This window comes from Aquarana catesbeiana, linkage group LG05 (genome assembly GCF_042186555.1).
Source record: "Aquarana catesbeiana isolate 2022-GZ linkage group LG05, ASM4218655v1, whole genome shotgun sequence".
In the NCBI taxonomy this organism is placed as follows: domain Eukaryota; kingdom Metazoa; phylum Chordata; class Amphibia; order Anura; family Ranidae; genus Aquarana; species Aquarana catesbeiana.
This window is the reverse complement of record NC_133328.1, coordinates 31,634,345-31,647,335: the sequence shown is the minus strand read 5'-3', so window position 1 is coordinate 31,647,335 and position 12,991 is coordinate 31,634,345. Positions and strand designations below refer to the sequence as shown.

The 12,991-nt window shown below is 47.2% G+C and overlaps 1 protein-coding gene across 2 annotated transcripts in view; it reads right to left on the bottom strand.

Annotated features, from left to right (window-relative positions):
* Nucleotides 1–12,099, bottom strand: part of SLC25A13 (solute carrier family 25 member 13) — a 236,108-nt gene extending 224,009 nt beyond the window's left edge. The window contains exon 1 of one of the 2 annotated variants that reach the window (XM_073629566.1): nt 11,991–12,099. In XM_073629566.1, coding sequence (XP_073485667.1) covers nt 11,991–12,002 — 12 coding nt within the window. In that variant the 5' untranslated portion in view covers nt 12,003–12,099. Of the gene's footprint in view, nt 1–6,273; nt 6,295–11,990 lie in introns of those variants that run through there. The other variant, XM_073629567.1, reaches the window with a different exon arrangement.
* Nucleotides 12,100–12,991: the final 892 nt, after the last annotated feature.

Sequence of the window (12,991 nt, the reverse complement as noted above, 5' to 3'; positions counted from 1 at the left end):
TAACAGTATGGCCACAACAAGGAAAGGGCCAGGAGATCTCTCACCACTACGCACAAAGGCACATTAGTAACTAGGTAGAGTAAAGCTGACCATAACATTGATCAAAACTTTTATTTCTTAGGAGCCTGCCAAGAATTGCACTTATGATCAGCAGATCGCGGGTGCAATGTCAGGCTTCTGCAGACGAATTACTACAGCTGTCTGCCCGTACCCCCCCATACAGGAAGATAGTTACTGAATTGCAGGAAGAATGAAGAACTACGAGGGTTCTCAGTGGCAGCCTCACCAATACTACAAGCGGTGCCAGAGGGGACTTGTAGTTCATTCAGTTACAGAAAGGGAGGGGGGTAATTGGGGAGTGCGGAATGAGGTGCACAGTAATATTTACACTGGCGACTTAGGCCAAATTGCAGTGGCAGGAGCCTTCTGATCCCTGGCAGGTGTGGCTGTCAGCCCCATCACTTTGACAGCTCGACGGCAGCTGCAGCAATCTGCGGATCTCTGCACAGCCAGCGATTACCTATGTGTTTTTTTGTTTAAAAATAACAAACATGTTACACTTACCTGCTCTGTGCAGTAGTTTTGCACAGAGCAGCCCAGATCCTTCACTTCTTGGGTCCCCCATTGGAGCTCCAGGCCTTAAACGCTAAATATGGGGTATAACATGTTACTAGAGCTGGACGATTCTGGCTAAAACGAGAATCACAATTTTTTTTGCTTAGAATAAAGATCACAATTCTCACAGCGTAACATCTTTCACATTAAAACAAAAAATTGGGATAACTTTACTTCGTTTTTTTTAATTCATTAAAGTGTATTTTTTCCCCAAAAATTGCCCGCTGCGCAAATAGTCCTAAAATATTGCAACAACCGCCATTTTATTCTCTAGGGTCTCTGCTAAAAAAATATATATAATGTTTGGAGGTTCCAAGTAATTTTCTTGCAGAAAATACAGATTTTACTTGTAAGCAACAAGTGTCAGAAATGTGAGGTCTGTGCGATGCAAATTCAATTTGTATTGCATTCGGACCAAAGTTGTACAGGACCCTTTTTTGGTCCGCGCCAGAATCAGATCACATGAGTGTTCACACCCATGCAATCTGATTCCTGTCCGAATCAGTTCACACCACAGTATGCAAACCGATCTGGGGTTGTCATTAGGGCTGGGAGATTTTCTCAAAAAAAAAAAAAAAAAAACTCGATTCACGATTCAAATGTTTTTTTTTTTTTTCACCGTGCCGGTCCTGAGGAGCTGCGGGCAGGAGTTTTTAGGCGAGGCCGCGGCTTCGGCCTAGTCCGCAGCGTCCAGCCCCACGGACTAGGCCGAAGCTGCGGCCTCACCTAAAAACTCCTGCCCCCAGCTCCTCAGGACCGGCACGGTAAAAAAAAAAAAAAAAAAAAAAAAAATCTTGAAAAATCTTTGCTTGAATTTTGAATCGATTTGACCTCTCAACTCGATTCAAGATTTAGTTTGATTTTTTCCCCAGCCCTAGGTGTCAATAACTTTGTATTGACACTCCCAGCAGTTCGCATAAGGCATGTGAACTGCCTGCAAGTCAGGTGCAATACAGTGGATACGCAGGGTTTCCCACATCGCACCAATGTGAACCGGCCCTTAGGCCCCTTTCACACTGGGGCGTTGGCGGTAAAGCGGCACTATATTTAGCGCCGCTTTACCGTCGTTTTAGCAGCGGTATTCGGCCGCTAACGGGGCGGTTTTGACCCTTTTTCAGCCGCTAGCGGGGGTTAAAACCACCCGCAAATCGCCATGCTGGCGGTATAGCCGCGCTGCCCCATTGATTTCAATAGGCAGGAGCGGTGTATACACCGCTCCTTCACCGCTCCAGAGATGCTGCTAGCAGGACTTTTTTCAGCGTCCTGCCAGTGCACCGCTCCAGTGTGAAAGCCCTCGGGGCTTTCACATTGAAGAGACTGCAGCGGCTGTTTCGGGGCGCTTTGCAGGAGCTATTTTTAGCACTGTAGCACCTGCAAAGTGCCCCAGTGTGAAGGGGGTCTAAGTGGTCAAACTGCCCTCATTTACAGAGCAAAGTACAAAGTTCTTTGATCTAAAAGAACTAAAAAAGATACTTTGTTTATAGTGATCTCCCAGGGCTGACAATGTTGATAAGCATGTATCGCTTTTTGACAGCTGAGTTAGTGGAGAACGGCTCTGCACTTACATGAATGAATCGTGGAAATGCTGGGTTAAAATCGTGAAGGGGGGGTTTGAATTGAGATTGCGATTTAAGGATTAATCGTGCAGCTCTACATGTTACTAAAGGTGAACTTATCCTTCAAGTGTCTTTCAATAACTGTGGCAAAGTGTAACCTACACTTAAAGTGGTTGTAAAGTCTCAAGGTTTGAATGCATTAGGCCCCTTTCACACTGTCGGACCGTTCAGGTCCGCCTGTCAGTTTTGTCGGCGGACCTGAACGGGCGCTCCATGTTAGTCTTTGGAGCAACGGATGTCAGCGGTGACATGTCCGCTGACATCCGACCCGGTCCGATCTGCTAAAATCAGACGGATGGCCCTACGATCACATCCGTCCCTGGCAGATCGGATGAGATCTGATGAAAACGAGCATGCTGTACGTTTTCGTCCGATCTCTCCATAGCAACCAGCGGTGCTCGACAAGCCCCTCCCCGCTCAGTGAGCAGAGAGGGACCTGTCATGCGCAGGCTCAGCGGAGATCAACGGAGAGATCTCCCGCTGAGCTGGCGGATTCTGGTGGACTCCGTGGCAGCGGATCCGCCTCGTGGGAATGAAGCCTAAAAGGTGAAAAACCTTCTTTGCTGCAGCTCCCCCCAGACCCCCCCCCTCCCTTTTACTTACCTGAGCCTGATCCAGTGATGAGCACAAGCCCAGTGGCTCCAGGCACTGTCTCTCTCATCATTGGACAGACTGATAGCAGCAGGAGCCATTGGCTCCCGCTGCTGCCAATCAAATCCAGTGACATGGGAGTGGAGGGCGGGGGCCAAGTCCCGCTGTCTGTCCGCAGCAGCGGGATTCGGGAGCGTGCCCACACAGGTGCCCCCTGGAAAACGGCTTTCCACGGGGTCACTTGATGGAGGGGAGGAGCCTGGAGCGCCGACAGGGGACCCCAGTGAGGAAATACAGGGCTGCTCTGTGCAAAACCCTTGCACAGAGCAGGCAAGTATACCATGTTTGTTATTTTAATATAATAAAAAAAAAAAAGGAGGAGGAGACAAGAAAGTTAAGAATATCTCAACTTTTTTGCTACTTCCTGACTATTGGCCTTCCAGACAAAATAACGCACCTGCATATGTCATTAGGTATGATGTTGCTTTGATTGGCTTGTTCTGGCTGTCCTTAGAAGACTCCCAGTCAAAGCAGAAATCATTTCAGGAATACAGTAAAACACGGGGACCTTTAATAAAAAGACCTGTCTGGTCTTCCCAGAATCTAGATAACCCAATTGACACTCCCAGAGCTTAGAAATGTCATTTAGCTGTTTATCTTCTACATCTATTCCGAGTGCATCATTCACAATATCGCTCTGAAAAGAAAACCACGCAAGCCTTCTTCGTAATGACATAATTTGGCAACATGTTTAAATAAACACATAGCAATAAATAAAATGCCTACTGTGCGCACTGTCTGCTTTAATCAGCAAAAGTTCATAAATAAGTAAACTTGCCAGAAATAACAAACAGCAGCGCTCGCATACAAAGACAGGCACATCAAATTACACAACAATCATTTAACCTGCTGCGTAATTGTGCAACGGACACAAACCAGAGCCTTTACTGGGATCTGTTACACGGCAATCATTTCAGACAAATTCTGATTATCCCGATATAACATAATCACAATCTGAAGGAAGTGGACTGTCGTTCAGACAGCTAAAGAGTGGGATGGAAGTCAGCAGCCCTGACAGACTCAGGAAAAGCAGGGTCACTTAGCGGCTTATCTGCTTAATGTCAAAGTCAGAGGCCAGAAGTCATAAATGAGGCTGATTTGAGGTATAGGTAAACAAAATTATCTGACTGACGGCCAATGCAGTCCCAGACATGAAAATAGCTACACCTGTCTCTGCCCATACAGGTCAACATAAAAAAAAGCAATAATATGGATGTAGCGTTAGTAAAAGTGGTCTCCTCCACATGTTGCGGGTGGTAAAATCATGTTTTTATGTAATAGACCAGTATTTATGTACATTCGTAAACAAAAAAATAAGGACCATAAATGCACAGAATATCACTGATGTACTGTGTAGGTACACGCATTGTACATGGGGGGGGGGGGGGGATTATAAAATGTTTACTGCTGCAAACTACAACAACTTCCAATTGTTCAAAACAAAGTCGTTTTCGCAAAATTTTTTTTTTTTTTTTTTGCACACGTTAAGAAAATCATTTTAGGCCTGAAGATTGCAGACACCCTAGAGAACAAAATAGTGGCAATTCCATTTTTTTTTTTTATGTCACACGATATTACCATGCAAAATTTTAGTAAAAAATAAACTAAAGTTCATTTTAGGGCACACAAACGCAATAAATTACTTTATTTTTTAGTAAAATATAAAGGATGAGGTTGCACTGAGTAAATAGATACCCAACATATCAAACCTTGAATAAAACCTATCATCTGGGGAGGGGCCGCGATCTGGGGGCCCCCTTGTCCTGATAAGCCCTCTGCCCGCAGACCCCGACAACCACAGCCCAGGGTTGTCGGGATGGGGACAAGGTGCTGTGGGGGGGGGACATGGCCCCCCTACCCTAATACACCCACCCCATGTTGAGGACATGTGGTCTGGTATGGTTCAGGAGGGGGGGCGCGCTCGCTCATCCCCTCCTGTTTCCTGACCTGCATGCTCGGATAAGGGTCTGGTTTGGATATTGGGGGGTGAATGAGACCAAAACCTCATTAAGTCTAGGCAAGAATGGAGGCAGGGATAAAGGATTTGAAAAAAATCCAATGTAAAATTTTAGCTTTGCTTGAAGGTCCGCTCTAAAAAGTAGAATCCTCCTCCCCGGAGCGATGCTCACTGCCATAGCCAGCGGGAGGAGGTAGGCATTTACTCTTTTTACAGATATAGCTGTATTTTATACTTTAAAAAAATAACTAAATGCTTCCTCGTTCCATACAAACTTAACAAAAACAGTTTTTGGCTAAATTGGGCTAGAAGGCATGAGAACTGCTGAAAATACGAAAAAAATTTCGGCCACTGAAACATATCGGCCGAAAATGGCCTTTTCGGCAATTTGCCGAAAGAAAAAAAAAAGGCGATAATGGAGCCGAAAATGCCCCTGGTGCCGCCCATTACAGGGGTGTCGTATAGCGCAGAAGAGAGAGGAGAGCCGCCGCCAGGTTGATTACAGCGCGGGGAACATCACAGCTTTCATTTCAACAGCTGTGCGTTCCCCGCCTCGCGCCGTCACATACAGCCCCTCCCCCTTGTCCGGGCACTTTGATAGACAGATCACCCGTCCAATTCTGAGACAGGTGATCTGTCTATTAAAGTTCCCCGTACAAAGGGGAGGGGCTGTATGTGACAGCGCGCGGCAGGGAATGCACAGCTATTGAAATGAAAGCTGTGATGTTCCCGGCGCTCTAATCAACCTGGCGGCGGCTCTCCTCTCTTTTCCCCTGCACAGGCTGACTTGCACTGGAGACACACAGGCTGGCTGCATCTGACGGGCACCGGTGAGGCTGCATTGATCTCTTATATCATGTCCCCAGCCTCTGGCCACCTCCGGTGCCACGCCCCCAGCCTCTGGCCACCTCCGGTGCCACGCCCCCAGCCTCTGGCCACCTCCGGTGCCACGCCCCCAGCCTCTGGCCACCTCCGGTGCCACGCCCCCAGCCTCTGGCCACCTCCGGTACCATGTCCGCAGTCTCTGTCCATCTCCTGTATAAAAATATTTTTTAAAAACAGTCATTTTCGGTATCGGTCATGGTTTTCGACCTAGTGTATTTTTCATTTTCGGTATCGGTTTTGGCACCAAAAAAACATTTGGTGCACCCCTAACTAAAATGGAGTAGATTTGTGAAGGTGAAAGCATAAACATGAGCTGCACTCACACAGGCGGTAGGTGAAAAAAGCCCATGCTGCTGGAGTGGTGGTCTGCCCGCAATTCAACTGGAGGGGACAACAGTTAAGATATTAGTAAGGCTGAGTTCAAATGCTGCAACACCTGAAAACACACGTTTTGCTCATTGGTGACCTGCGGCATTATTCATTCTTTAAGTAGAAGTAAACCTTATATAGTTTCTATACAAATGACAGTACAAAAACACTCAAAATTACCTTTTTGGAGACGAGACGCCCCAAGGTGATCTGAATTTTTTTGCCACAATATTCTTGCAATGCAAAAAAGAGAAGAAGAAGAAGGATGGGTAATGGTGCACTAGATACTTTAACCACTTGCTTACTGAGCACTTATACCCCTTCCTGCCCAGGCCAATTTTCAGTGCTGTCACACTTTAAATGACAATTGCGTGGTCATGCAACACTGTACCCAAATGACGACATTATCTTTTTTTTTTTTAACACAAATAGAGCGTTCTTTTGGTGGCATTTAATCACCACCGAGCTTTTTATTTTTTGCTAAACTAAAAAAGACAGAAAGTAAAAATAAAAAACGTTTTAATATTTTGATATAAAATTTAGCAAACAGGTAATTTTTCCCCTTCACTGATGGACAATGATAGGCTGCAATGATGGGCACTGATCAGGAGCCACAGGGAGGTGGCACTGATAGGCAGCACTGATGAGGCAGTAATGGGCACTGATTAGCAGTACTGATGTGCAAGGTGGATAAAAGTCAATGATTTTTTTTTTTATTCAAATTATATTTTTTTGATTAAAATCAGATTTCTAGGACCCTTTCACACTGGGGCGGTTTGCAGGCGCTATTGCTCTAATAATAGCGCCTGCAAACCGACCCGAAAGTGGCGCTGCTTTGGCTCCAGTGTGAAAGCCCCGAGGGCCTTCACACTGGAGCGGTGCGCTGGCAGGACGGGGGAAAAAAAAGTCCTGCTAGCAGCATCTTCGGAGCGGTGAAGGAGCGGAGTGTATACCACTCCTTCACCGCTCCTGCCCATTGAAATCAATGGGACAGCGCGGCTATACCGCCGGCAAAGCGTCTCTGCAGAGGCGCTTTGCGGTGTTTTTTAACCATTTCTCGGCCACTAGCGGGGGGTAAAACTGCCCCGCTAGCGGCCGCATACCGACAGTAAAGCGCCACTTACAATAGCGGCGCTTTACCGCCGACGCCGCCCCAGTGTGAAAGGGCCCTTATGATAAAAAAAAAAAAAAAAAAAAATCTGGATTTATATCAAAATTTGATTTAACAAAATCCTTTTGTAGTAAAAAAAATTATCCAAAGATAGTTTTCTATTTAAGATACATTAATAATTTTGTTTATTCAGCATGAAATGGAGCTTAGTTATGTAGCATGAGGCTGTATATTCTGCAATATTTACATTTTTGGTAAATTCATTCAATGAATCCAAGCTCTGCAAGCTGAGATAACATGCACTGCATTGATGCATTTACACAATTTCACAGTAATCATGAGATAAAACAAATTTCAGGAATATTCCTTTATCCCATTTGCAAATCTATGTACACTACAAACTGTATGGTTGAACCGGTTCTAATATCACTGTTTTACTAACCTGACAGATTATTCTAAAAAGGAAACCTTCATTTTGTTGGAAATATCAAAGATTCTAACTACCAGAAAGAATAAGTCCTTACATTTAAAGAGCACCGGTCATTTCAGATCCATCATGGCAGCGCCTGTTAGCGGGCGACCACTCGCCTGTTGCCGCCACATCCCTCACCTTGCTGTGTCACTGCCGCATCACCAGCTGTCCCATTAAAGTTAATGGGACTGTCGGTGAGTCAACAGCAGGGCAGAGGAGGAGCCACTCCGGGACAGAGATGACAGCTGCTCTTTAAAAATTATGAATTAAATCTTTCTGATTTTAAATCAAATCCACCCTGCTGATGGGCACTGATAGATGGAACAGATTAGGAGCACTGAAGGGCACTAAGGAGAACGATGTCCCTCTAATAAAAGCTGGTTACCGGCTTTCTTCTGCTCTTCACGCTGACAGTGTGAAGGGAAAAAAAAAAAAAGACGGATAACCGGCTTCTGTTTACTTCCGCAATCAGCAGTCATTGGCTGACAGCTGATCACGTTATAAAGGGCTCGCTGTGATTGGCCCTCTACCTCAATCAATGATCAGCCAAGTACCAAGGACGGGAGGGTGTACATGGACGCCATCCCGGCATTTTAAGCACCGTCTTTCGGCTATCGCGTGGGCACCAAGTGGTTAAATATACAGGTCATACACAGAGGGATCAGGTGGTAAAGGGGTTAACGTACAGGTTACATAACAATGGGAGGATGAGGGGGTAAACGTGCAGGATAAGTGTAACGAAACGTCCCACACTCCACTTGAGTGCTTTCGTCATATACCGCTTCCTCCCAGTCTGATTATAGAGATCAGATATTCCAACTGCTCACAGGCACAAAACAAGACGATACTTGTTTAGTTGCTGAACATGGACTCTTTATTAGAACCAAAATACAAGTCTTATATACAGTAGAAGAGGAGGTTCCTACCTCCTGCTCATATTACTCTAACAATACACCTGTAACCAGAAACCTAATTAACATGAGCTAATTAACTAATCCCTTAAAGCAGCCGATGTGACTCCGTGCCATCCTGAGCATTGTTAAGATTAATCAGGATTTCACTACAGGTCAGACTTGTCACCGAGCTTCACACAGTAGATTATACATTAGCATAAGTATAAACACAGGACATCTTCACACAATAGCAGGAGCTCCAGCAGGAGTCGGCCCGTCTCCTACATTGTACAGAGGCCAATGTGATCAGCTCTCTCAACTAACATGTTGAGTTCAGAATCAAACATACCAAGAATAGTTTTTATATATATCCTGGGAGATATTGTGGATAAATATTACTGTCCCATTTTAAGTAATCCAAGATATATATTCTCAGTCACTATTTCTAATATGTCATATACAGGGTTCCCAGAGTCTGTGTGTCTTGGGGGACAAGGACCTGAATCTAAAGTAACACCACCTCAAGGGTCCCCAGGCATACAGCTCACAAAGAGCACCGTTACCCCAAATGCCAGGGCCCATAATCGGTAGGAACGAGGCCAGCATTCAGTTCCCTCCAAAAGCCTCTGTCCCGGGTGAGTCTATCACAATAAGGAACTGTTCATACATAAATATGCATTACAATTGGATGTGTATTGCCTTCCAGTTACGCAACAGCTGGAGGGCAAAAGGTTCAGCACCCAAGACATAGGAAGATCGCAGGTCTGTCTCTCTGCCTGACGATTGGCGGACTTTGGGTACCGCACACCCAGCGTTCAGCTTCCGCTGCCTGAAGTTTAGGAGTGAGTGTGTGGGTATATGTGATTTGGTGCCGCTGTGTAGCTGTAAAACTGCTATAGGGCAGACCTTAAGCGGTTAAAGTGGTTGTAAACCTCAGACAAGAAATATGAACAAAGCATATCCCTCTATAGTGTGTACTTGTCTGTCTGCTAATTCCTTCCGCTACCAGCATGAGTCACTTCTGACAAGTTGTCCTGACACCAAGAGAATTAGGGTGCTCCAGCACACAGCCTGTGAATGACGCGACAGCCTCAGCTCTGATCCTGTGTGAAGAGGGGGTGTGTCCCTTCCTTCCAATCAGCTCTCAGAGTTCTCCTCACTGAGCTCAGCAGAGTGTAACTTCAGCTCTCTGCCTCTTGTTTCCTGAAAGCTCAGACAAGCTGTATAAAATTCTGGACTTTGAATGGCTGTAGATAAGAGAACACTGCAGATAAACAGGTACAACTTATGTAGGAGGATTTGTTTCATCTCCGTTCATCACCTGAGGCCAGTCACTTTACTGTGTATTTAAAAACAACTTTAATGCATTCCCTGCATTAAAAGAGAAGTATAGTTTTTTTTTTTTGGCCCATTTATACTTACCTAGGTGGATGCTGCATCTGTCCCCCGGCACCTCTACAATGAGAACTGAGCGATTGAACACCGCCGATCGCTCAGTTCTCACAGATCCCCCAGGCGGAGAGCTGCTGCCTGTCAGTAAGCAGCCCCCCCCCCCCCCCTGCACTCACTGGAGCGCTGAGCTGTGGAGGGGTGGGGAGCGGTCGTCTCAGGCTCTCAGTGGCTCGCTGAGAGGCTAAGACAGTCATTAGTCCAGGCAGCTGGCGGATCCAGACTTTATTGTTGTGATGAAGCGGTGCCTGGACTGATTACAGTGATGTCAGCAGAGTAAAACAAATTGCGTGACCCCATAGGTGAAGCCCAGCCAAACAAGCTCAGGCTGGACTTCTCCTTTAAGGTAAAAAAAATGTTCCAGTGCAAATATCGCGCCCTCACTCACCGCCCCACCCCCTTATACTTAATCAAGTCCTATCTTAATCCAGTGCTGTGCGCCTGTCTGCAGCGGCTCTGGTCTCTCTCCTCTCACAGGACACAGAGGCAGCCATTGGCTCCCGCTTATGGCAATCTAAGCAGGGCCGAGCCAGCTAGAGTGAGTGAGTGTGTGTGTGTGTGTGTCTATAGATACACACACAGCATGGCTCCAGATTGCACCTATAGGTGAGCCCCTGTGGGAAGCGGCGCACGGAGAAGATGAGGAGCCTGTAGTGCTGGTGAGGGACCTGAGAATGAGATGGAGGATCGGGGGCCGCTCTGTGCAGAACCATTACACAGAGCAGGTAAGCATAACATGTTTATTTTCTTTTTTTCTTTTTATTGAGCCTTTACAAATGCCTTGATTGTAAGGGTACGTTTTTTTTTTTTTATATAACAAACATATAGTACTTACCTCCACTGTGCAGCTCGTTTTGCACAACATCCTCTTCTAGGGTCCCTCGGTGGCTCCTCCCCGCATAAGATAACCCCCTAGAGCAGGGATCTGCAATTAGTGGACCTCCAGCTGTTGCAAAACTAGTCCCATCATGCCTCTGCCTCTGGGTGTCATGCTTGTGGCTGTCAGAGTCTTGCTATGCCTCATGGGACTTGTAGTTCTGCAACAGCTGGAGGTCCACTAATTGCATATCCCTGCCCTAGGGGAAGCGCTACCCGAGGGGGGGGGGGTTTACCTTGCGGGCGTGCTCCCGAGTCCAGCATTTGGCGTCCATAGGCGCCGAATGTATGACTCGGCCCCGCCCCCCCCCGCGTCATTGGATTTGATTGACGGCAGCAGGAGCCAATGGCTGCGCTGCTATCAATCTATCCAATCAAGAGCCGAGAACCCCGGGCAGAGGAAGAGCGCGTCCCCGGCGGGTGAAATTTCAGGGCTCAGGTAAGTAAAACGGGGGTCCTCACACTACCAGGTGTTTTTTCACCTTAATGCATATTTTACAACCCCCCTTTAAGCATAAATCCTGGCAGAATGGAAGTACGTGTATTTTGCATGCACTCCCAATGAAGTCTATGGGGCAAAAAATAGAAAAAGCGCACTATGCTGCACGGATATGAACCAGAACCAAAGAGAATGATGCGATTTCCATTGTTGTGCATTGCAGCCTGATGACAGGTGCAGGAGAAATCGCATTAGTAATGGGGGGGGGGGGGTAAATGTTTCAGGGGGGAGGGGGGAATAAAGTTCCTTTTAAACTGAGGTGTTATGTACTAACATGTACAGAGAATCACACAGGACATTTTATTCCCCAAGTATATAAAAAACATCTCCAGTACAAATGTTTACATGGGCCTGTCCATGGTTACCAAGGTGAGGTGATGGAATTCAATAGGTTGCCATGGGCAACCACCCTCACACAGCCATTAGAAGAGAATGACCTCCAGGCCCAGGGTCACCATCCCCTGACATGGGACAGAATGTCCTGTCACTGCGACCTATGGAGTGTTCCCGGCTCCATGTCTCCCTCTTCACCTCCTCCCCCCCCTACAGCCCCTCTTCACCTCCCCAGCCCCTGTCCCCCCTGCACTGTGCACATACCTTGGCAGCCATGCTGTACAGAACTCACACACACTTCCCTTCAGACACTTCCACCACACGTCACTGCCGCCACGCCCCCCAACACCAGAACGGCGCTCGCTGGTTGGCCGAAGCCGGCTTCCCGCCTCCCCGGGCTGTCACGTGACCTCGCGTCCTTCGGCGGTGTGTAGAGGAGAAGTGTGGAGGGCGGGGCGGTGACGTCACGCACCTGTCTGAGTGCTGTGTGTGAGGGGAGAGTGTTATCTATAGACATATTAGAATGACTCTCTATGAGTGTGTCTGGTGCTGTGGAAACCATGTGATAAGGAGCTGTATATACACGTCACACAGGATGTAGTACACAGCCTGACATTCAGTCATCATAGAGGCACTGCTTCATAGTCCTAGTCCCTGTTCACACTCCATGGACCATATGTGTGGCCTGATGGCTAGACATCAATAACGGCAAAAGTGTTCTATTGTTTTGGTTGCTGAGACGCAGCTGACCAAGCTGCATAGTTACATTTGTTGCTGGGATGCAGGTGGTCAGACCACACAGTGTCATTGGTTGCTGAGACGCAGGTGGCCAGATCACACAGTGTCATTGGATGCTGGGACGCAGGTGGCCAGACCACACAGTGTCATTGGTTACTGAGACGCAGGTGGCCAAATCACACAGTGTCATTGGTTGCTGAGACCCAGGTGGCCAGATCACACAGTGTCATTGGATGCTGGGACGCAGGTGGCCAGATCACACAGTGTCATTGGATGCTGGGACGCAGGTGGCCAGACCACACAGTGTCATTGGTTGCTGAGACGCAGGTGGCCAGATCACACAGTGTCATTGGATGCTGGGACGCAGGTGGCCAGACCACCCAGTGTAATTGGTTGCTGAGACCCAGGTGGCCAGATCACACAGTGTCATTGGTTGCTGAGACGCAGGTGGCCAGACCACACAGTGTCATTGGTTGCTGAGACGCAGGTGGCCAGACCACACAGTGTCATTGGTTACTGAGACGCAG